Source organism: Phascolarctos cinereus, unplaced genomic scaffold (genome assembly GCF_003287225.1).
Source record: "Phascolarctos cinereus isolate Bilbo 61053 unplaced genomic scaffold, phaCin_HiC Scaffold_5;HRSCAF=322, whole genome shotgun sequence".
In the NCBI taxonomy this organism is placed as follows: Eukaryota; Metazoa; Chordata; class Mammalia; order Diprotodontia; family Phascolarctidae; genus Phascolarctos; species Phascolarctos cinereus.
The window spans coordinates 263854954-263878822 of NW_027555958.1; the positions used below are offsets into that span (position 1 = coordinate 263854954).

A 23869-nucleotide genomic window follows, 5' to 3' on the forward strand; every position below is an offset into this window, starting at 1 on the left:
GTGAGGCAAGGAACAAAACCTTGTCCTCTAGAACATGCCATTTGATTTCCAGTCCAATGCTCTTTCTACTGTACCATACTTCACATCATTACTACTTGAAACTAAACAAGGGCCCTATGCAGGTAATTTGGAGAGTCATTTCTGACTCTCTGGGTCTGCTGTTTATTATTGAAACTACTGCTCGACTTTTACAAAGAATTCCACTACCAATTCCCACTCTTTCCTTCCTCTCTAGTCTCTAATCTTGACTCTTTGTATTTATCTCTTCACCATGCTTCAGTAGCATTCTCACCCTGAAAGATCTTTTTTACCCTGGAAATCCCGACCTGGAAATTCTTCTGCCCCTGTAGCCCTTTTTTTCTGATTGGTTAGATCTTCCCAGAAACTCCATTTTAAAAAGGGCCCAGGCCAGCCATATTTGTTCTTCATTCTTCTCCAGACTCCATTCCTAACTCTCCAGACTTCTTCCTTCAACATGCCCCAATGTTGGTACTGTCTCTCCATCTCCTCCCCTCCACACAAACTCTACCTCCATCTCTCCATCCCTCTTCCCACACACATACCCGTTGCTGCTTTTAAGCTTCTTTTTATGTGTTGTCTTCTCCCATTGGAATGTAATCTCTTTCCATGAAGGGACTGTCTTTCTTTTTGCTTCTATTCGCATTCCCAACACTTAGCACAGTGCCTGGCATATAGTTAGCACTTAATAAATACTTGTTGACTTGAATCCCAAAGTCTACCATGAATTTTCCAATACACTTGTTCTTTTCTAGAAATGTTCTCTGAGGTCAGCCAGACGACTCCAAATAATGAGATAACAAAAGAAGACAAGCGCTTACGTACTTTTGTTATGCCCCTAAAAAGCTTATAGTAGGAAGTCTCACTCACCTTAAACACAGGAGAATTATGACAGCCAAGAAGAGGGAAATGAGTGAGAGGGAATATCCAAGGGTATACATTATCTGCAAGGTTGAAAGCAATATATGGTGCTCATCCTGTGTATGGAGATAAAGACAATGAAGATCAATGTTAAGTGATGAATGGAATTCTGCCCCCATTTTAAGTCTGTGTATCCTCCTCCCCAAATATCCCTTGTCCTAAGGCATAGGTCTAGATTTGAAAAGGAAGAGTCCTAGGGATTTCACTGATACTTGTTCAAGGTCAATCTCTTTGGGAGGAGGAAATACAATAGCCACAGAGAGAACATGACATGATAGTGTAAAAGAAGACATTATGCATCATTGGAGATGCACACTAGATCTAAAGCTGTCTCCATGAGTTCTGAACACTCTGAAGTAGTATCCCATGTTTCCCCAAATGCTAAAGAAGATTCACACACACTAAAAGGTAGGACACTTATGATAGTTCTGCTAAGGGGAAGAGATCTGAAATGATGAATGGTATTCCCTTCCAACAAGAACAGTGGTGGCTGAAGGGTAGACCAAACAAGACATATCAGCAGGTCTGTTATTTTCCTTGAAAATTTTTAGAAGTTTGACAGCTTCCTAAGACTCACCCAACCCATCTGTTGCAACCTACTTTTACTGATTTATATTATATAATTACTGCATGATCACTGTGACATTGAGATGGGATTCATTGCTAAAGCATGGAAATCAAAGTATATATTTTGTTCAAAAGAAACAATAAAAGTGTAATAGGGAGTATACATACATATTAATAATGATATGCCTCTATATTAAGCCTGAGAATAGATGAAAGTATTTGTGTAAAAATGAAAAGAGAAAAAAAAAGTGATATGATTCTATCAGTACACTTGCGTCTGCTCAGGTAGATGTGTGATAGAAATGATGCTTTCCTAAATCTCATAGAAAGTCTGCTAATAGTATAAAGATATTTCAATGATGCAGAATTTGCTCAGAGTACCTGATAAATTCTTGATTTGCCTCTATAATAATTTCATCTCCACCTTTGGTGAAGAAGCAGTCAGGGGAACTGTTACTATAGACTTAACTTGGACCAATAAAGAACAATCTGATTGGGTGAAGTGGAAATAAAAAGAACTTTGAGAGAATATAATCACATAATCTTGGAATATATAATATTAAAGAAAAAGAGCCCTACATATTAATCATTTATCTATACTTTCAGAAAGCTAATTTCATGGATTTAAAAAAAAATTAATTGATAGCTTTTATTCCTACGTCACCTACATTTTCCAATATTTCTTTCTTCCTTCCTCTTCTCCTTCCAAAAAGCCAACATTTATAGCAATAGAAAAGAGCACAAAGAGTTCAGCAAAACTAACCAATATGCCAACCAATTCTAATATTATATGAAGTGTTACACACCCATAGTTCCCCATCTCTACTAAACAGTGAGGGAGATACATTTTCATATCTCTTTCCTTGGGGCAAAGCTTGGTCATTACGACTTCATAATGTTTATATATTTCCCCCCAGGTTCTGCTTATTTTACTTTACATCAGTTCATATGTCTCCTCATGCATTTATATGTTTATTATATTCATTGTTTTCTACAGGACAATAATATTCTATTATGTTCCTATAAAGTACTACAATTTGTTTAGCTATTCCCCATTTGATGGGCTTCGGGGTAAATATTTACCAGTGGGATCTCAAGGGCAAAAAGTATGGATATTTTAGTCACTTTCTTAGCATAATTCCAAATTGTGGAAAGCTGATTTCAATATATTCAGAAAAGATGCCTATGGTCCCATAGCCAAAGAAATGGAGTGTATATAGCTCACAATGGAAGGGACAGGGTAAGCAATGAAATTCTGAGAAGAAAACTTTGAATAACTAAATGAGAAAAACCATTCAAATATAAGCTCAGATTTTTAAGGGCATGTAAAAAAAGATGGAAAGGAACATACAAAGATGCTAAAAGAGAGGTAAAAGTTTGGGGGGTGGGGAATAAACTCTGGCCTGCAACCAATGCTAACTCATAGCAAAACAAAACAGAACAATGAACGCCAGATTCCCTGCTTAGGGTTGATACCATCTGATGGCTGCAAAGAAAGAGGTAAACATACTCATTTGCTATTTTACTTTGCTCTCTTTAGAAGAGTCCTTAGGGAAGGGAAAAACAGATGTACAGAAAAAATTACAGTTCCAAATAGATGAGGAGCTAGTAAGAAAGCTTTAAAAAGAATCCTTTAAAAAGAATTGGGCCCACATAATTGTATTTCAGTGTTTTCAAGGAATTTGCAGGTATAAACTCAGAATCACTTTATAATCTTTGATAGATAATTCTTTGCAAAATTTCAGTCTTCTACCTGGCAAATGTCAGAGGGTTTTTTTTTTAACTGCTTAATTCTTACTTAAAGTCAGAAAGCAACATGGAAAGGTGAGGGAAGGAAATGATGAAGGAAAAGTACTTTTTTACTTCCTGGCTTCAAAAGTATAATGTCTGCCAACTTGTTTTACTGATTCATGTAGAGTACTAGAGCCAGAAAGGAATTGTAGAGATCATCTAGTCCAACTCACTTGTTTTTAGATGTAAGAGGCTATAGGAGAACAGTTCTACCACTGTCATATAGCAGATCTACATGTGGTCTAGGGTTTCCCAGCCTCATTTATAGGTTACTCTTCAGCCTGCTACTTGAGTTATTCCCATATTTAATTTTACCATCCAGATCGCTAAGGAAATGCAGGATTATTTTTGTATATTTCATCATCAATGCAATTTTAACATACCTTTCAATAAATCAGTTAGGCTCAGTACCCCCGTTCGTGTTTATCAAATATTATTTAACTTTCTCAATAAGAGTTATTCATATTTCTTTTTGCATTCAATTCCTTAGTTTTAAATGATTAAGTATGTCAGTTACTAAATAGGCAATGTGTCAATAATCAAATCCATACTAAAAAGTAGAGAATTATTTATAATCTTAACAATGGGAGAGATCATAGTTCTGAGTAATTTCAAACCACGTCCAAAAGTAGATGGGTTCCCTTCTGAGAATATAGTCTCACACTAGTTCACTCATTCTAACAGATAAACCCTATTCACAAGAATAATTCACATTATTCTTCCTATATTTTTCCTTTCCTTTCCTATATTCCTCCTATATAATTCATTCTGTTCACAAGAAGAAGGTTACAGTAGTTTCATAAAGAGAATAAATAGTTTTATAAAGAAAGACAATTATTCCATCTTTTTTTATCTTTGTCTTTATCTCCTCCAGCTTTTCTCCTTCCATGACAGTAAAAAAATAATCTCTTCAGCTTTGTTCAAGCAATAACTCATAATACTCTCCTCATAAAAATAATTTATAATGTTTCTTCATAAAATAATATTTAAGACAGATTTAATAAGAAAGAAGTCTTTCTTCATCTTCTTCTGTCTTCTCTACAAACTCCTCACAGATCTGAGATAAACTTGAATACTCTTAACTACATGAGGAGAAAAACCTCATAGATTGATAGTTGTAATTCTACCACCTAGTTTTCCTCCTTCTTAAAAAAAATGTAGTAACAGTTCCTATAGCTCCTATGGAGAAGCTTTTGAAGCAAGCCTTACACAAATGAAAACATTATATCCAGAGACATTAAGCGACACACAAAAAAACTACTTTTAGGGAGTTATACACTCATCTATTGGAATGTCAAGACATTTCTACTAAAGGCCTTTTTAAAAAAGTAAAGTAGCACGATGTTCCTTTTTATTTTTTTGCAGTTGCCAACATTATTAAATGAAAATTCTGCTAGATTAATAATAGGTAACAAAGAGTTTACTGTTCTATGAAAACTTAAATTTCCTCTTTCCATGTTAGAATATATTTAGTGAATTGAGCATTGGTTGTGATGATAGAAACCCTATACTTCTCTCCTCCAAATTTTAATGTTCATATGGTCTATTTTATGGATTATTACAACACTAATGCTAGCATACACTCATGGGCATGCATAGAGCCTATTCTTGCAACTCTGGGATAGGCATAGCCTGCTTGTATTAATAATTCAGGAGAGCAGTAAAGAGATGGAGCTATTACCACTAAAATCAACAGAGCTCACATTTTGTTTGAAACTGTAGTTCTCAGAACATTCTGTGTCATACCGCCAAATATCCGTAGAGTTCTCCAGAGTCTGCCAAGTTCCCTCAGCCAAGCAATGTCTATATACTCTTCCTGGGCTTTCTGAAAGTAAACAGAGCTTTAGAAAAAAAAAATCAATGCATACAACTTCATGTTTGCTTCAAAGCTTTCAATCCCCACCACCATTCCCCAACAGAGTTATGGAAAATCTCAGAAATGAATGGTTCTCATTTCCCTTTCAGTGGCTCAAGAAAGTATCCGCTGTTTATTTTTTATTTTTAAATGGCATATGTTTACATATATATATATATGTATATATATAATATATATATACATACACAGTTTACATATATGTATATACATACATTTATGCATGCTTATAATACATACACACACATATTTTCCAAAGCTTCTAAATTCAGTAGCAAAAACCAACTCCCACTAAGCTTTTCTGTGTTTGCCCCTCTGGGTGAGAAAGACATGTGGACTAATGAGGCCTCTCTTTTTGGAGGGAGATATAATAAAGCCTTGCATTTAAGTCTAGGGTTATCTGTTCAGAGGTTATCTTTTGTCTTTCCCCACTATGTGATTCATTCATTTACAGCAAACACTTGTTCAGAATATAATAAAAAAAAGTTTATTTGGAGAGAAAACTCATCATAAAAGTATAGACAGAAAATAAATAAAATTTAAGGATAAGCAATGTCAGTTCACTGGCAGAGGAGGAAAAAGTGAAGAGGGGATAAATTCCCCCAGTGCCATTGTGGCAGCAAATTCTGTCCAGACAGGTCATTCCTTAAGCAGGATAATCTATACGAGGTTCTAATTGACAGCTATCTATTCAGTTTGAGGTAGAAGTACCTTTTCCTTGCAAGCTAGTTATTGGTATTGACATATTTCCACCATCAATCCCCTACCTATCCCTTATTCTGCCTGTGGAACTCAAAAGTTCTTGGGCTTCTCCATCCCCACGGCTTCTATGTCTTCTGTGGCTTCTACCACACATGATTCTTCAGTCCCTCCTTTCAAATGAGAAAAGCTACGTATCTTATGAGCTCACTTACTGATAAGGGGCTACGTGAATAATAACTTGCATCTGTATAACAAGAAGCTAGGTAGTGCAATGGATAGAGTGCCAGGCCTTAAGTCAAGAAGACTAGCCCTGTGACTCTGGGCAAGTCACTTAACCCTGTTTGCCTCACTTTTCCCATTTATAAAATGAGCTGAAGAAAGAAATAGCAAACCACTCCAGTATCTTTGCCAAGAAAACCCCAAAATGGGGTCACAAAGAGTTGGAAATAACTGAGCAACAATATCTGTGTAGCAATTTTAGACTTGTCTCTTTAATAGCTTTAAGATTTTTACCTCATAGTAATACTGTAAGGAAAGCATTACAAATATTATTATCCCCATTTTAGGGGCAGCTAGGTGGCTCAATAAATAAAATGCTGGACCTAGAATCAGGAAGTTATGAATTCAAATTTGGCCTCAAATACTTACAAGCTATGTGACCCTGGGCAAGTATTTTGTCCTCTTCCTCAGTTTCTTTAACTGTATAATGAGGATTATAATGGCATCTACCTTCCAGGTTGTTATGAAATCAAATGAGATATTTGTGAAGCACTTAGCACAGTGTCTGGTATATAGGTGATACTTAATAAATATTTTTCTTCCATCAGAAATGGAGAAACTAGAACTGAGAAAAGGCAAGTAATATAGGAATACAGGCAGGAAATAAGGTGCCATGGTCTGGGTATAGGCAGCTCCCAGCATGGTTGGCTAGAACCTGGTTTTTATGACGGGAAGTAATATGAAATAGGGCTGGAAATCCTAGTTCCAGACAAAGTAGGGTAGCAGCTTTGCATATAGACTATGGTCCTGTATCTCTACCCTCTGTGCATTTGTATAAGTCATCTTCCTACTCATATCCTCCTTTCAGAATTTTTGTCTTTCCTCAAGGCCTGGCTTGGATACCATCTCCTCCATGAAGGCTTACTTGATCCCACAAATTGTTGGTGTTCTCTCCTTCCTTGATTTACTTCGTGCTTTTTTTTTATTTATGTACAACTTGTATCTCTCCCCAGCCCCATAGAATGAGCTCTTTTGAGGAAAGAATTCTTTGTTTACCTTTTATTCCTTAGCATAGTGTCTTGTATAGAGCAGGTGGTTAATAAATATTTGTTAAATAGATTAGAATTCCTCCTTTCACTTTTTGCTTATCTCTCGTTTGTCCTTATCATACACACAATTATTCAACTAATTTGCTATGTGTTCTAAGGAAGATGGCTCCTGATAGAAAAGAATCTACTGTCAGAGGTAAAAAAATTTCTAGTCTAGACTCTGGAAACAAAGAGATAATGCACTCTTAAAAAGAAAACAAAACAGGAAGATATATCTGTCTCAAGTATGATTTTGCTGATCTTACTACCAAGGCAAGAGTTTTTCCTTTCCTTAAAGTTATTTTTTAAAAAACTGGGGTGGTGGGAGGTAGATGGGTGGTGTTTCAGAAATCTGAAGTGAAGAAATTTCCAAATTCCTCTCATGAGGAAGAAATAGCACAATAACCAAGGACTTCAGCTATAGCCAGAAGGTGGAAGCATAGAGAAATTTTACATCTATGTACCCAGTGGTGTTCAGCAGAGCAGAATCCAGTACAGACAACACTCCTAGTGAAGACAAGAAGGGAACAGATCCGGTAGAAGCAGCACATTGACCGCCGTAATATAGCAGTACCTCTGGAGTACACTGCATGGACGCGTGAGCTGCCCGTCTAGAGGTCCACTCTAGCCACGCATATTCCTTAAGTGTAAGATTGTCCATGTGTGTTCCTTCTATGACCCTCTATTTATGCACCCTGATCACACCTGTTCTCCACACATCTTCTCCCCACACATATACCTTGCCACATACGTTCCCTATGTGCCTGCCATGTGTATTCCCCCATGTGTTCCACTCTTTATACTGATGTGCATGTTTGTGAATGAAATATCATATGCCAGATTTTTTGAGTAGAGGTTTATTGCTATTTTTCTTGTATTTTTTCATTAAATATTCAGGAAGATCTCAGTTCAAATCTAGCTTTAGACAGTTACTAACTCTGTGACCTTGGGCAAGTCACATACCCTCTGTTTGCCTCTACATCTTCATCTATAAAACAGGGATAATAATAACACTTATCTCCCAGAGTTGTTGTGAGGATCAAATGAGATAACATTTGGAAAGCGCTTAGCACAGTTAGCCTGGCATATAGTAAACACTATATAAATGTTAGCTATTATTAGTTATTATTTTTACTTTTCTCCAGGCTAATTGAGTTCTCTAACTATAAAAAGGAAACACATGGGTGGGCATTTGTAAACTGCTGCTGCAAACAAATGTGAATCCACAGAATACCTCTAACTTGGGGTAGCCTTCTCTTGAGGACCCAACCTAGGGGTTGAGGGATTGTCTCAAAGTGCTATGTATAAAGAAATAATAAACAGGGCTTCCATTTCTTCATCTAGAAAATTAAGAGATTAGATTAGACTGGACATCAAGGTCCTTTCAGCTATAAAGTTCTCCTTCCAATTTATCTGGTTTCTATGTTTGAATTTTTCTATATGGTTTCTCTTAAAGTAATCCTATGTCATCTGTACTTTGGATTACTGGATAGATATATGCAAGTATAATCAAAGGGGATGGCCAATGTAGACACTGACCCTGGAATAGATATGGTTGGCCTATTTCAGAGATTGCATTTTTTCCTTTATTTTTTTCTGGGAAGCCATGGATGTTTAGAACTATGCAGGGCCTGGAACCGCCAGACTCTCTTGGTTCAGTGAACCTGTGTTAGGGATGTCTTGGGGTTTCTATAATATCTCTACATCATTTCAGCAGTTTCTTGGGAGGTGATTCTAAGTAGCATTCACTTGAGAGTAACTCCAGAAAAGGTATCACTTCACTCTCTGATACAAATAGGCATACAGCCTTTTGAGTCTCCTCCTTTATACAGGCTGTCTCTAAAATCAGCACTAACATTCTTCTAAATACCACAGTTAAATCAATGCGGTAACACAATAGTCTGACTTCCTTCCTGAAGTTAAATTTGAAATATCTTCAAAACTTTTCAGAATATTTTTAGAAATTCATTCTAATTTTGTTCAGCCTGAAACTTTATAACCACCCAAGGTACACCAATCCATTAGAAGAGTTTTGGAAAATGGGTAAAACATAGCATGTTACCTTCTTTCCACCAAGGTAAGTATGAAGGACAGGGAACAGAGACATTTCCTGGAGGTGAATGAGGCCAGCATGCATATCTGTCAAATGTCCCATTACAATACACACCTGTAAAAAAAAAAAATGGAAAGGCGCAAATGAACTCATTAAACAAACTTTGTTTTTCTTTTGTTTTTGCAAGGCAATTGAGGTTAAGTGACTTGCCCAGGGTCACACAGCTAGTAAGTGTCAAGTGCCTGAGGTCAGATTTGACTCCAGTCTTTGTGACTCCAGGGCCAGTGCTCTATCCTCTGTGCTACCTAGCTGCACCTAAACAAACTATTAAGCATTTACTGTGATGGGTAGGCACTAGGATAGATTAAAAGATAGATGATAACAATTATGACATGTTTATATACCATTTTAAGGTTATAGACAAGACAAGGAATCTATACCCTAGGAGTTGAACAGCAACTTCCTGTTCTGGCCAAGTGAGCCTGGTGTGTACAAGCAGAGATGTTACAACTGTTTGGAAGGCTGTTAGAGTGAAAAAGGGCCCCAAGACACATACCTGAGAATAGGGAAGGTCTCAGGAGGTATCGTCAAGGATGCACCTGTTGTGCTAAGCTTGTGGCACAGAACCTTTGGTGTTTCAATCCTTTACTACCCTCTATACACAAGACTTCCTGAGGACACACAGAAAGACGTGTACGGAAAGTCCCCCAGAACACCATATTTGAGCAGATAAACTGTTCTCCAATGAAGAGATCTCACCTGCTTCTTTTTCTCTTCCTCCTTCCAAGGATAACCAGATCTTCAAGCAGCTGTTTAGTGGACCAGTTCATTAAAAAACACACACCCCAAAGTCTTGGCTTCCTCTACTTTTAATGACTACTCACCACCAACCTCAGAGTGGGAGAAAGGTTAGTCCCTTTATTTGTGATATGGGCAGGAACTATTGATTCCATGTTTTACTCCTGCTCAATTGTTTTACCTCCTTAATTACAGTTACAGCTGATGAGTATAGATAATGAACTAGTGTGTACACAATAAACAATAAAGTAAAAATCTGGCAATCCCCTCATTTAATTAGATCTGCATAGATGGCAAATAAGTTGAGGCACATTTCTACACTTAGTAAGTTAACCAGAAAGCAATCAAGTTTTAACTGCTTTGGAAAATTGTTTTGTGGTGAAGCACCCTGAATAAAATCCTGGAGTGACATTTGGCAAGTACTTACAAAATGATAAGGAAACTAGGATGATGATACACATATTTCCAGTAAGGGGGTTTGGGGACATCACTTCATTACTTCTCTTTGCATCTGTAGACAGAGGCTTTGGCCTGTGTAAAACACAAGGTCTCTTCTAGTCTACTAGATTCAATTTAATTCAGCAAATTAAGCACTTGAGATGTCGATAACACAGTTCATAGTAGCTGGAGTGAGAAGAGGTTTACAATGTAATGTCTAATAGGGTTATGACACATACATAAGGCAAAAAGAATAATCTTATTTTGCAGGAGCTCATAATGCATAATTGTGAATAATATTGAAGTAATTCTGAAAGGGTAAGGTGATGTCAGTATGAAGTCCCCCAAAAATCAGACAAAGAAGAGTGAGTAACATAGCTCACAAAAGTACCGTATGCTGAGAAGCTAGACCTGAAGTCAGTCAGGCAGTCAACTAGCACGTTTCAGTTCCAGTGCTAAGTTGCTGGGGTTACAAAGAAAGGCAAAAAAATACAATCCCCACTCTCAAGGAGCACACGATTTAATTGGGGAGATAACGTTCAAACAATTATGTTTAAACAAGACATATACAGGATAAAATGAGGACTGTCTCAGAGGAAAGGCACTGAGGCAGCCTGGGAAAGGCTTCTTGCCAAAGATGGAACTTTAGTTGAGACTTGAAGAAAGTAAAGAAAACCATGAGGCAGAGATAAGGAGGGAGATTATTCCAGGGGTGGAGGACAGCCAATGAAAATGCTCAAAGTTGGGAGATGGAGACGCAAGTTCAAACAGACCAGTGTCACTGGATCACAGAGTACATAGAAAGAAGTAATATGTAAGAAGACTGAAAAGGTAGGAAGGAATCATGCAATGAGAGTTATGACCAAAGGTGATTTTATAGCTACAAGAGACCCTAAGAAATATCTAATCCAACCCCTCATTTTACAAATGAAAAACGTGAGACCCAGCTAGGAAAGTGATTCGCCGAAGACTGCAAAAAGTGGTAATCAGCAGTTCTGGGATTTGAATATCTGGCTTCAGATATTCTATTCCCTCCACTATGTCACACTAACATTAGCCCTGTTACACTGTATGTGTCATGAAAAGCCTCCAGGGAATCCAACAGAGAGGGTGCTTTGTTCCCACAGACTGTGTGTCCACATAGTAGACACTTGGCCTCCATGATCAAAACAACTTCTGGGCCAAACACTTTCTCACAGTAACATTGACTCCATGCCCTAGTAGTCAATCTGATAGTGAGAAATACTAAGTGCATGACCAGGGGAATTACATCAACACCCCAATTCTAGTCCTTCATTCTGAACCAGCCCATTGTGAATGGCATTGGAGTCACCTTGGATCAACAGTTCATGCCCATATGCTATATTGGCTACAACAGGGCAGATTCAGGTAAGCTGGCCCATAAAACAGGGGTCTTTGTGGGAGGAGGCCCTTTTATACTTTTTTTTTTACCTAAAATGTTGAGATTGAGAAGTCCATTAGTAGGTAGTGGGATTTAGAGATCATGTTGTCTAACCCGCTCATTTTATAGATGAGGAAATTGAGATCCGGAGAGAGAAAGTGATTTGCCACTCATTTCTGGTCACATTTCCAGAAAGTAATAGAGATGAGATTCAAACTCAGGTCCTCTGGCTCCAAATCCTGGGCTCTTTCCAGTATTCAAAATTCAGTATTCATGAGCATAGGGCACTCCCTCCCCACCCCCACCCTCAGCTCCTGGAAGGTTGTGGCTGTGCTACTTATTTGAATACATCACGAGATCTATACTCATTTGGTCTTCCACCAATTCATATCAAAATCTCAGGGCTACTTAGCATATGGTTTCATGAGTTGCTGTTGGTGATGAACATTTCTACACATAGCCTGGCCCTTGGATGACTATGTCTGCCACCTGGCCTGTACTCAAAGTCTCTCTAGTGATCTTGTAACTCCCCCATCATGGCCTTGAAGAACCCAGGGTCAAAATATTCAGAGCAATACTTTTTGTGGTAGCAAAGAACTGGAAACAAAGCAGATGTTCATTGATTGAGGAATAGCTAAATAAATTGTGTTATACAGGAACGTAATGGAATATTGTTCCATAAGAAACTACAAATTATCAAGAATTCATATAAATACGGGAAGACTTCTATGGGGTAATGTGGTTGAGTAGAAAGAACAATGGTTTGAGTTGAAATCCTGCACTTACCTCCTTTGTGACCTTGGACAAATCATTTAACCTTTCTGGGTCTCAGTCTACCTACCTGTATAATAAGGGCAGTTAGGTGGTGTAATGGATAGAGCTAGGTGGTGCAATGGATAGAGCACCAGGACTAGAGTCAGGAAAATCTGAGTTCCAATCCAGCCTCAGACACTTACTGTGTGACCCCAGGCAAGTCACTTAACCCCTATATGCCTCAGTTCCTCATCTGCAAAATGGGGACACACTGGAGAAGGAAAGGCAAACTGTTTCAGTATCTGCCAAGAAAATCCCATGGACAAAGTCCATGGGGTCACATAGAGTTGGACATGACTGAACCAAAATAATAAATAGTTAGGGAGTCATATCTGATGAGCTAAAGGTCCTTTACAGCTCCAACTCTATGATCCTATGATCTTATAAACTAACTCAGAGAGAAGTGAATAGGACCAGGAAAACAACAGTCACAATGATTACAGCAATGTAAATAAAGAGAAAAAAACCCATATACTATGAAATTTTAATGATTAAAGACGGCCTTAGAAAGGAATGAAGAAAATGCAACTGGATGCATTCCAGAGCTAGGTACTAGGGACATGAAATATTGAACTATGTCCAGATTGAGGTTGATGTGTTTGGGGACTGATTTTTGCTAAACTTCTTCTTTTTCTCTTTCTTTTTTAATCATTGTTGCAAGTATAAGGGTCTAATGTGCTTATCCAAGACAAAACCTGCATCATGGTTTTTTGTTCCAGTTGCTCATTTATATATGAAAGACTAGAGAATTTTGGAATTAATAATTGGGAAATGCTGGGTTGCAATACTGTTTTATGATTATTGGACAAATGTACTTTGTCTAATTATGTTTCACTCAGTAGAGATGAGATTTTTGTTACTCATTATAAATGGGAGTGATGTTTTGCAAGATGAGAATCCATTTGTGAATCAGGCAGAGTAAAAGGGCTCCAGGAATAGATTTCTGAGTTGCATGAAAGTAAGGATGTCACTTTCTGCCCTGCAGAGAAGAGACTTCAGAAACATGTGAAAGTCAGGCTAGAGTTCCCTGAATTCCCAAGATGTGAGTTGGTCTAGCAGTGCGCATTCTCTACACATTTTCCTCATTACTCTGATCATTTCAGTTGGCCCTTCTGTTCCCCATGGGCATTGAATGCTTTGATGGCACCCCCAGTTTTATGGGTAGAATGTTATATAACTTATTTTTGCTTTGCATTTTATTTAATAAATGATTTGATTGACTTCTTGGCTAAAATGTTTATATGTTTATGTGAAATACACCAGTAGCTCATGGGCTACAGTTTCAGTGGAACTACTCACCAGGGAGGCTGAGAGTAGTTGCTTTAGAACCCTGAAAGGAGTGAGTTATCCCAGCCACCTTCCCTCTGGAGAACCCCAAACTCTATGCCAGAGAAGGAAGAAGTTAGAAGGGGAAAAATAAGCCCAGAGAGAGAGAGAGAGACAGAGACAAAAAGAGACAGAGACAGAGACAGAAAGAGACAGAGAAAGCCATGGAGAGAAGTAGTTCAAAGCAAGATTGAGGATGACGGTAGAGATAAAACCAGACCTCTGAGACAGCACAGTAGCCCATGCTAAACAAGGGATGCCTCACTGGGTAGTGGAGCAGGAAGGGATATATTCAGAAAAGAAGGTGATACAAAGAGAAAATACTTCCATAATTTTTTTTAAAGAACCAAGTATTACCATCAATATGTTAGTGAAGACTAGAGAAGTAATAATAATAGTAAAAATTCAATTTATATAGTGCTTTTAAGCTCTTTTATCTCACTTAATCTGGAAGCTGCTGCCTTTCCTCAGCTCCCATAGGCCATGAGGAGATGCCAAAGAAGGAATGCAGACAACCTTTGGTCCTCATTTCCCTGCTTAAAACAAAGGTGAACTTTGAGGAAAAAGCTATAAGAAGAGTTGTCAGTTGTCAGCATAGAAAAAAAAATCTGGATTTTATCTCTTTTTTTTTTTCATTGAAGTACAGCCAAAAAAATCTGGAATATATCATTAGTTGATCAGAATAGGTCTTTGAATGTGATCAAATTATTGAAGCATATGTTAAAATGACCTGAAGGTAGTTTAGGCCTGTAAAAGGGCTATTTATTTATTTAGAAAACAGGACTCAAAAGAACTTGGAACCTCCTGGCTTTTAAAACTCCTTAACAAGAAGTGTAGTTAGGATCTCGAGTTTTCATGGCAGTCACGCAAAGTGCACAATTAAAGAAAGTTTCCTTACCAGATGGTCGCTTTTGTAACTCTATCAAACACTTTTCTTTATATTGAAACCACTTCTGAGTTGTCTCCTTTAGGAGAGACCCTGTAACCTGAAGGAACAAAAAAAATGTGTCACTGAAAAATACAACTAGAGACCTAGTTGTGACTATTTTAGCACCTAAGAGGTGTACTGCCTGCTAGATATCTCCACCTGAATGCCCCTTGGGTATCTCAAAACCAGCTTGTCCAAAACAGAACTCATTATCTTTTGTTCTAAACTCACCTTGCCTTGTAACTTCCCCATTTCTATCAAGAATACCACCACCCTTTCAGTCTCCCAGGTTCACAATCCCAGAATGATCCATGATTCTTTACTCTCATTCACCCCCATACATAATCAATTGCCAAGTCTTACTGATTCTCTCTCTTCAACATCTCTTCTCTCTACTCACTTTAGTTCAGATTCTCTTGTCCTCTTGCCTTCACTATTTCAAAGTATGTTAGTTGGTTTACCTATATCTTACCTCCTCCTTTTCTGATCCATCCTCCACTCAACTATCAAGTATATTCTTTTCTTTTTCTTTTTCTTTTCTCATATGAGGCAGTTGGGGTTAAGTGACTTGCCCAGGGTCACACAGCTAGTAAGTATCAAGTGTCTGGTCTGATACTGGATTTGAATTCAGGTCCTCCTGACTCCAGGGCCAGCACTCTATCCACTGCGCCACCTAGCTGTCCCGCAAGTATATTCTTAAAGTGCAAGTCTGATCATGTTGATCATTTGTTTAAGGAGCTTTAGTGCTCCCCTTGCCTTTAAAATAATGTACAAACTCCTCTGTTTGTCATCAAAAGACCTTCACCATCTAGCTCCAGACTAATTTCCAGGGTGATAAAACATATTTCACCTCACATACTCTGCACTCCAGCCAAACTGGTTCATTTGCTCTTCATCATACATGACATACCCATCTCCTACTTTCATGGTTTTGCTTGACAGGAGGCTGTTTCCCATGCCTGGAATTCTCTTACTTGTCATCCCTACATCTAGGAGCCCCTAGGTCCCTACAAGACTCCATTCAAGCACCATCTCCTTCAAGAAGCCTTTCCTGATTCATCCAGTCATTAATTCCACTCCCATCCAAACCACTGTATTTATTTTGTAAATATTTAGTACTTATTTACTTGTTCATGAGCTTTATACTACCCCAGTGGAACCCAAATTCATTGAAGACAATTGCTCCAATTGCACATTATTGTCCACAGGACCCAGCACAGTGCCTGAAATATATGCTTAAAAACAGGTGCTTAATAAATGATAGTTCATTGATTGAACATAAGTTTGACTCTCTCTGCAGAATCCTGTAGATATCACATGTGAATTGGCCTTTCAAGAACTGCTTGGCTCTCTCATAAATGTTATAAACACTTTCCCAAATTTAAAAAAAAATTATATCTCCTACTATGTGCAAAGTATTGTTCTGAGAAGAATTCTAGAAACAGAATATTAGAATTAGAAAGGATCTTAGAAGTCAAGTTCAATCTCTTCATCTTTTTTTCAATAAGAAAATAGAGATCCCAGTGAGTGAAGTGATTTGTCCCAGGTCACACAGTAGCAAAACCAAGACTTGAATTCAAGCATCCTGACTCTTAGTAGAGTATTCTTTCCGCTAGATTCCAGTAGACTAAAATATGAGACAGATGTTTCGTCCTCAAGGAATTTATGACGTCTTTACCACATAAACTTTGTCCAACCTTTATTAGCTTGTAGAGGGTTGTTGCAACAGAAGCCTGTTGAATAACACTTTGTATCTGCAATGTGTTTTTGCTTTCAGAGAGCTTTAATATCTCCTACATTATTTTCTAAACAACCCTTATACATGGAAAGAATTATTATGCCTATTTTACATTTAGAGAAGCTGAAGTCTAAAGACATTAAAAATGTGGTATAGCCCAAGTTCATTCACTTAGTGACAATAATATATAGAATTTATATAGTAATTTAATGCTTACAAATCACTTTACATATGTTACCCCATTTCAGCCTTATAACCCTGGGAGGTAGGTGTGATTGTTATCCTTATTTTATGGATGAAGAAACTGAGGCACAGAGAGGATGAGTGAGAGGGTTTGAGACACACACCGTCTAAGGCCAGATTTGAATTCCTAGACTCTGGACACAACCCCCAGCTCTTTTGCTCTTCAAAATATAATGTTCCAAGACCTGCAGTCTTTTAGAGTAGAAGCCTCTAGGTCTTGTGAAGACTATATTTCCACAGTATTTAAATTGTTTTTTTCTTGTTGCTTGAAATGTTTTCCTCTTAACTTGAGAGTTTTGAAACTTGACTATGACATTTCTGTAAATTTTCTTCCTGAGGCCTCTTTAAAGTGGTGAAAGATAGATTTTTTTTTACTATTTCTACTTTACTCTTGTTCTAGAACTTCAGGGCAATTTTCCTTAATAGTTTCTTGTAATATTGTATCCAGATTCTTTTTTTTAATCATAAGTGTCAGGTAGTCTGACAATTCTTATATTATCTTTCCTCGATCTGTTCTCCAATCAGCTGTTTTTCTTATGATGTGTTTCAGATTCTCTTCCATTTTTTCTAGTTTTATTACTTCTTGGGGTCTTATAATGTCATCCGATTCCTCTTGCCCAATTCTAGTTTTCAAGGAGTTATTTTCTTCCTTAAGATTTTGTATCTCTTTTTCAATTGGTTAACTTTTTTCATAATTTTCTTGGATTGCTTTTTTTCCCCTAATTTTTCCTCTGTTTTTCAAGTCCTTTTAAAGTTCTTCCAAGAACTCTTTTTGGGCTTGTAACCATCTGATGTTACCCTTTGCAGTAGGAGGGCTTTTTTTTTACCTTACTATCTTCCTCTGAATATGAAGCCAGATTTTCTTTTATACCAAATAAGCTATCTATGGTCAGGTTCTTTTTCCCTTGCTTACTCATTTTTATCTTTATTTTGTTTTATTTTATTTCTAGCAGCTCATTATTTTAATTATTATTATTATAATCAAGTTTTAATCCCAAGTTACGGGTAATGTTGTCCTAGGCCATAAGTCCTCTTTACTGTTTTCTGAATTCCATCTGGGGGCTCAAACTCAGGTATTTCTCTCCTCCTCAAAGCCGCATTTAAGGACCCTTGCCACACTGTCCCAAAAATGTTCTTGCTCCCTGCAGTGCTGCATTCATCAGGCACGTGCTCGCTCCTCCTCACCCACAGCCACTCTGGTGGGATCCAGACTTTTTCCCAGTTCTCTTGATTTTTACTCTTGTAAAAGTACTTTTGTACTCTTCTTTCCATTTGTAACCTCAGTAGCCTCAGTCCTTGAGCACCAAGACCCTGGACTCAGACTGATCAGATCTGTTCCTGTGGACTGATCTCATGAAGGTCATTATCTCTCTTTGGCCCGTTGTCCCTAGTTGGAGCTACTCCAGTAAAATCTCTAAATATAGCTTTCATTTGAGTCAAGTTTCCTCCATTGTGGGCAATAGTGTCCCAGATCCTATAGTCACTCAAGGCTTCAATGTATATAGGTACAAGACTTTTATTGCACCCCACAGAAAATAAAAAAGGCATAAAGGACTCGCAAGAATCTATTAAACAGAGGAACATCTAAAGCACTCAAATAGTCCATCAGTTTCCCTTAGAAGAATACTGAGCTTGAGGTTATCAATGGGGCAACATTTTTACATTCTGGCAAACCCCTAGCTTCTCACAGGATGTTGCTACACAGCCCCTCCTGGACTTGTAATGTTTATTACCCAGTGGTTTGGATTTCCCACAAAAGCAGGCACACTTTGGGGCTTTTGAACAAGCAATCCCTTCCCATCAGACCTGCACTATTCTAAAAATTCACTCTCACTCCTTAGGAACTATGTGATCCATTCTCTTTTGTCTCAGAGGAGTACCTTGAATCAAGAACCCTTTTCTCTCTAGAAAGTCTAGCCTCTGAACTCTGTATTACGCTCAGGCATAACCTGCCTCCTCTACCACCATTACCATCACCACCCAGGAGCATGCCTGCTCAGCTGAATGATGGACTGTCTTTTAATAATAACAAGCATTTATATAGTGCTTTAAGATTTACAAAGCACTTTACAAATATTGTATCAGTTTATCTTTGCAACAACCCTGGGAGGTAAGTACAATTGTTATTCCCATTTTGCAGATGAAGAAACTGAGGCAGAAGCGATTAAGCCCAGGGTTACACAACTAGGAAGTGTCTGAGCCTGGATTTTTTAACTCAAGTCTTCCTGACTCCAGGTACAGTGCTCCATCCACTGCATTATCTAAATTTGCCTTCTGAAATGAAGACTGGGAAGGAAGCCCAAAAGAGAATAAGTTGTTTTGACAGCTTATTTTTCATAAACAATGGAGTATCTCTCAGATGCCTCCAAAGATTTATACCCTATATTCTCAGAGTGAATGGGAAAACTCATCAAATAGATCTGGATTCCCTTGATTAACCTGCCTCTTATAAATTTATTACCCAGTTTATAAAATATACCCAGATATAAAATATATGAAGTGATCCAAGAGCGGCTCCTTGCCATCTCCCTTTTACCCAGGCTAGCACATTGCTATCACCTTCCAGGGTACGAAGTACTCATTACATATTAATCAATGACAATAATAATGATAGTAATTATAAAAAACATAATTGGTGTTTCTATTTTAAGAGCTACATTTCTCTAAATACTATCTCAGCATAAAAAAAGGCAGAACAATGATGCAAGTGTTTAAACTAGCAAGCACTTTGTGAATACTTAGTTGTAGTTTTTCATACAAACTTTAAAGAAAATTTGAAAACTCCAATTAATAAACTGCTTAAGTGGTCCCTGGCCAGTAATGAGTCAGGTCCCTTAAATTCAGAGAGTGGTAGAATTGACAAGGATTTTGGAATGCATTCAGCCCAATGCTGTCATTCTACTGATGAGAAGACTAAGACCAAAGAGAGAAATGATTTATACAAGGTCACACAGCTCATCAGTTCTTGAAGACCAATCTTGAAGACCACTTTTCTTAGGGTGAGTCTTAGTTAGGTCTGGTAAATCAACATCCATTCCACTAATAATGATAGCTAGCATTTATATAGTAGTTAAAAGCTGGCAAAATCTCATTTTACTTTTTCAATAACCCTTTACTATCTGCATTTTACAGATGAAGAAACAGAGTTAGGCAGAGGTTAAATGATTTAGCCATTGTTGTACAGATAGGAAATGTTTGTGCTTGAATTTGTGGTCTTCCAATGGTCTAAGGTGCCAGCCTCAAGACTACTCCTTCTTTGATGGAGTGTTCTGGTCTCCATTTGGAGGTATATGTTCAAATCCTACTTCTGACACCTTGATTTCTAGGGTAGCTAGCTGGAAGAGTGGATGAGTACCAGGTCTGCAGTCAGGAAGACTCATCTTCCCAAGTTCAAGTCTGGTCTCAGATATTTACTAACTGTGTGACCCTGGGCAAGTCACTTAGCCTGCTTGCCTTTTCTTGTACTCACACTACTAGTCTCTAGTTTTGTTTGTATGTTTGACTTAAGTCCTGTACAAGCAATAAAATTGGTGCTTGTTATTATTGGCATTATTTGTCCTTCATTCTCAAGGAAGACCATAACATCAGGAAGGTGATATCACAACTAGCAAGTGAATTGGATTTAAGTGAGGGAGGCTTGTGGTTTGACCACATATTGGAAAAACTCTCATCACAAGGTTGTCGTTCTGGACTTGGTTTTTGTTTTTTTTTATGATTTCATAATGTTACAGTAAACTACATTGAACAGGGTTTTTTTTGGAGGGGGGGTTGGGAGGAGAGGTTGACAAATAACCTGGATCTCATCTCATGGTGCTTCAATCCCTGTTTTTCCAACCATGTTAGCATTCGCCTGGGTACAAAATGTTTTTATTTTTCCTAGTATGTTTATTCTGGAAGTCTTCATAGACTCCTATGATTAATTTTGCTTATAGATCCTTGCCTGGTGTGGAATATAAATAAGTGTGGGGAGTTTTGTAGCAGGAAGTCTTTATAAAATTCACTTAATAAGAAATGTTTAGGGACAATTTACTTCTTAAAAATAATGATTTTTTGTATTTGTATTAGTAGTGCCTAGTACATAGTAAGCACTTAATATAAGTTTGTTGATTATTAGTTTTCATTCAAGCAAGATGATGGTTGTGATTCTTTCCTTTTTTTTCCTATCTCTTCTCCTCACTAACTTGATTGAATTTACTGATCCTGGCATCATATATGCGTAGGTTTTCCCGTGTTCTTTCAGCCACAGAACTAGAAGTTGAAATATACCTAATGTTTCCTTTCCTTCTCAGTCACTGGCTCACATGGCAAGCCAGGAAAGAGAAAAGCCTGGCCAGGGTTTCCCCTCCTTAGACTCATTGAAAGTCAACTGGAAAGGGACTTAGAGATCATCTAGTCAAACCTCATCTTACACATGAAACAACTGGGGTCTAGAGAGATAAAACAGCTTGCTAGGTCCAGAATCCAGATCGCCTGAATTCCAATCAAGTGTTATGACCCTTTGAAAAGGAGAACCTTTCCTCCTTTAGGAGTCTAAGTCTAATCAGCTCAGAAGATACTATTGTGTGGCCAGGATCTTCAAGATAAGAGTCTGGGAAGCTTGGAAATTTATGGTTTTGAATCCTGAAAACTAGGTTGTGCTGTATAATTCCACAAAACTAATTTGTAGTTGATTTTTGTTCATCCTTCTACCCTACAACTGCTCCCTACAGTCGCCATTATATTCACATGTTAAGGGAAAGGGACAAGGTTAGTGGCAGGTAGATGGTATAGTGGATAGAGCACTGAACCCAGAGTTAGGAAATTCAGTCATTTCAGTCACATCTGACTCTTTGTGACCCCATTTAGGATTTTCTTGGTGAAGATACTGAAATGGTTTGCCATTCCCTTCTCCAGAGCATTCTACAGATGAAGAAACTGAGGCAAACAAGGTTAAGTGATTTCCCCAGGGTCAGACAGCTAGTAAATAAATAAGGCCAGATTTGAACTCAGGAAGATGAGTCTTCCTGACTCCAGGCCTGCCATGCTACCCATTGTACCACCTACTATATCCTAAAGTATGTATAAATGTTATCTATTATCATCTATGGTTTAATCATCATATGAAACTCCCAATGTAGGAAATCCCTTCACCAACACACAGGTTGAAACCATTCTGTGATTTAATAAATAATATCTGAGGCACATAGGGGTTGTATCCCAAGGTCACACAGTTAATAAGTGTCAATGGAAGGATTTACATCCATGTCCTCCTGACTCTAAGAACAGTACTCTATTCACTATGCCACTCTTTCTTTGTAACTAAAGAGATGAAAAAAGGAGAAAGAAGAAAGGAAAATAGGCCCAAAGGTGGCAGAATTTGGATCAGAACACAAGTATTTGCTTTGTTTATCATTTGTTAATTCATTGGATTTTGCCTTTCTTTTTCTGTACTTATTTGATTAGGGTTTTTTAAATAGTTAAGTTTTCCCTCCTAAAATGATTTTTAAAAATTAATCTTCATCACCAGATGACCTACTAAGTGGGAGAAGATAACAGCTACCAGGAATATGGAGGCCTGTTCATCCTCACTGAAAGTATTGTAATCCAACAGACAAAAGCTATCTGGGCCTGACATGACCAAAACGTATTATCTCAAAATTTACAAATTAACAATGTTTCTGAGGTTAAGTTCTGAAAAAACTGGGATAGACAGGACTATATTTAGGAATTCTTGTACTTAGAGCAAATTGAGAAGAAATGGTACCATATGACCATTCCTGTAAACAATTGATGTAGTTTGAAGACAGAGGTCTTGGAAGCTAAGGAGGGTGAAGAACTGGGAGGGTGAAGGCCCTGGAAGTACAGATGATAGCTACAAAGGCTTAAGTACTTTGTGTGCTGATTGATGAGTCATGGGGGCAGAGGAGGGTCTATAGTGGCACTGAGGAGTGAGGAATATGCCAACTGCTCATCTTGATCCTGTGTCTTAGGGGGTATGAGAGAGGGAGTAACCATCTTTGGCACGGGATGTTTTCATCTAGGTTTCAATGGATATCAAGAGATGGAAGGAATGTCAAAAAGGATCATTATGCATACAGGCAGGCTCCAGAAGACCTGGTAGAAAGGATGTATGAAAAGGATGGGCACTGGAGGAGATGTAGGGCTGAACTAGATAGGGATGGGAGGGGAAGGAGAAATGAATGGGAAAAAGAGTCCGTCCTTGGGCAAAAGGGGGCCTGATTGACATGAATTGTGAACCATAGTCCAGGTGGAGAGAAGTTAAAGCCACTCCAGAGTTCAAATTATAATGGTGGGAAAGTGTCTTGAAGCTCTGACTCTGAGATGGAACCCCTTCAATTGATACCAGCTGACCAAGAAGGTGGGTAGAGTAGATTATTTCACAGCAAACAAATAAACTTTAGAATCATTGACAAACATTTAATAAGAGCTTACTCTGTGGGACCACACTGTGCTTGGTGCTAGGAAGACTGGGAGAGTTGTGAGACATAGTACCTAACCTCGAAGAATTTATTAATGATTTGAGGGGAGGTGGAAATGACACTTTTGGCCCTGATTCATGGTTGATGCCATGCTAATTCTGTTCATCCTTCATGGTAAAAGTCTCTAGGACAGGTGACACCCTGGTAGGCAGATGACCGCAGGAGAGGTACCTACAGGCATGGGAAGTGGAGGGAGCAGGAGAAGGTAGTCTGGAGCCAACACTCCAAAAGTGGGAGAGAGGAAGCCACCTAGGCTGTCGAAACGTAGGGCAAATCGTCAGGTGCCCTGTAATAGTGGCCACCCTACAGATAGTGTTATCTATGCCCAGCCCCAAATCAGTGCTTAAAGGAAGCTCTGGAAAGCAGAAGTTACTCAAGACAAATTAATATGCTAAAGCACCAAATGAAAATTGCAACATTTTGCAAATCATTCCAACCCTCAATACGTTAGTGAATAACAGAATGTACTTGG

General features: G+C 38.1%; 1 protein-coding gene across 1 annotated transcript in view; it reads right to left on the reverse strand.

Moving 5' to 3' along the window:
* The window catches only part of GLP2R (glucagon like peptide 2 receptor), a 61656-nt gene extending 45738 nt beyond the window's left edge, over positions 1-15918 (reverse strand). The window contains exons 1-5 of the mRNA XM_078155701.1: positions 15793-15918; positions 14908-14995; positions 9242-9346; positions 5001-5122; positions 889-995 (exon numbers count right to left, since the gene is read on the reverse strand). Coding sequence (XP_078011827.1) covers positions 889-995; positions 5001-5122; positions 9242-9346; positions 14908-14995; positions 15793-15918 — 548 coding nt within the window. The remainder of the gene's footprint in view (positions 1-888; positions 996-5000; positions 5123-9241; positions 9347-14907; positions 14996-15792) is intronic.
* Between the last annotated feature and the right edge of the window lie 7951 nt (positions 15919-23869).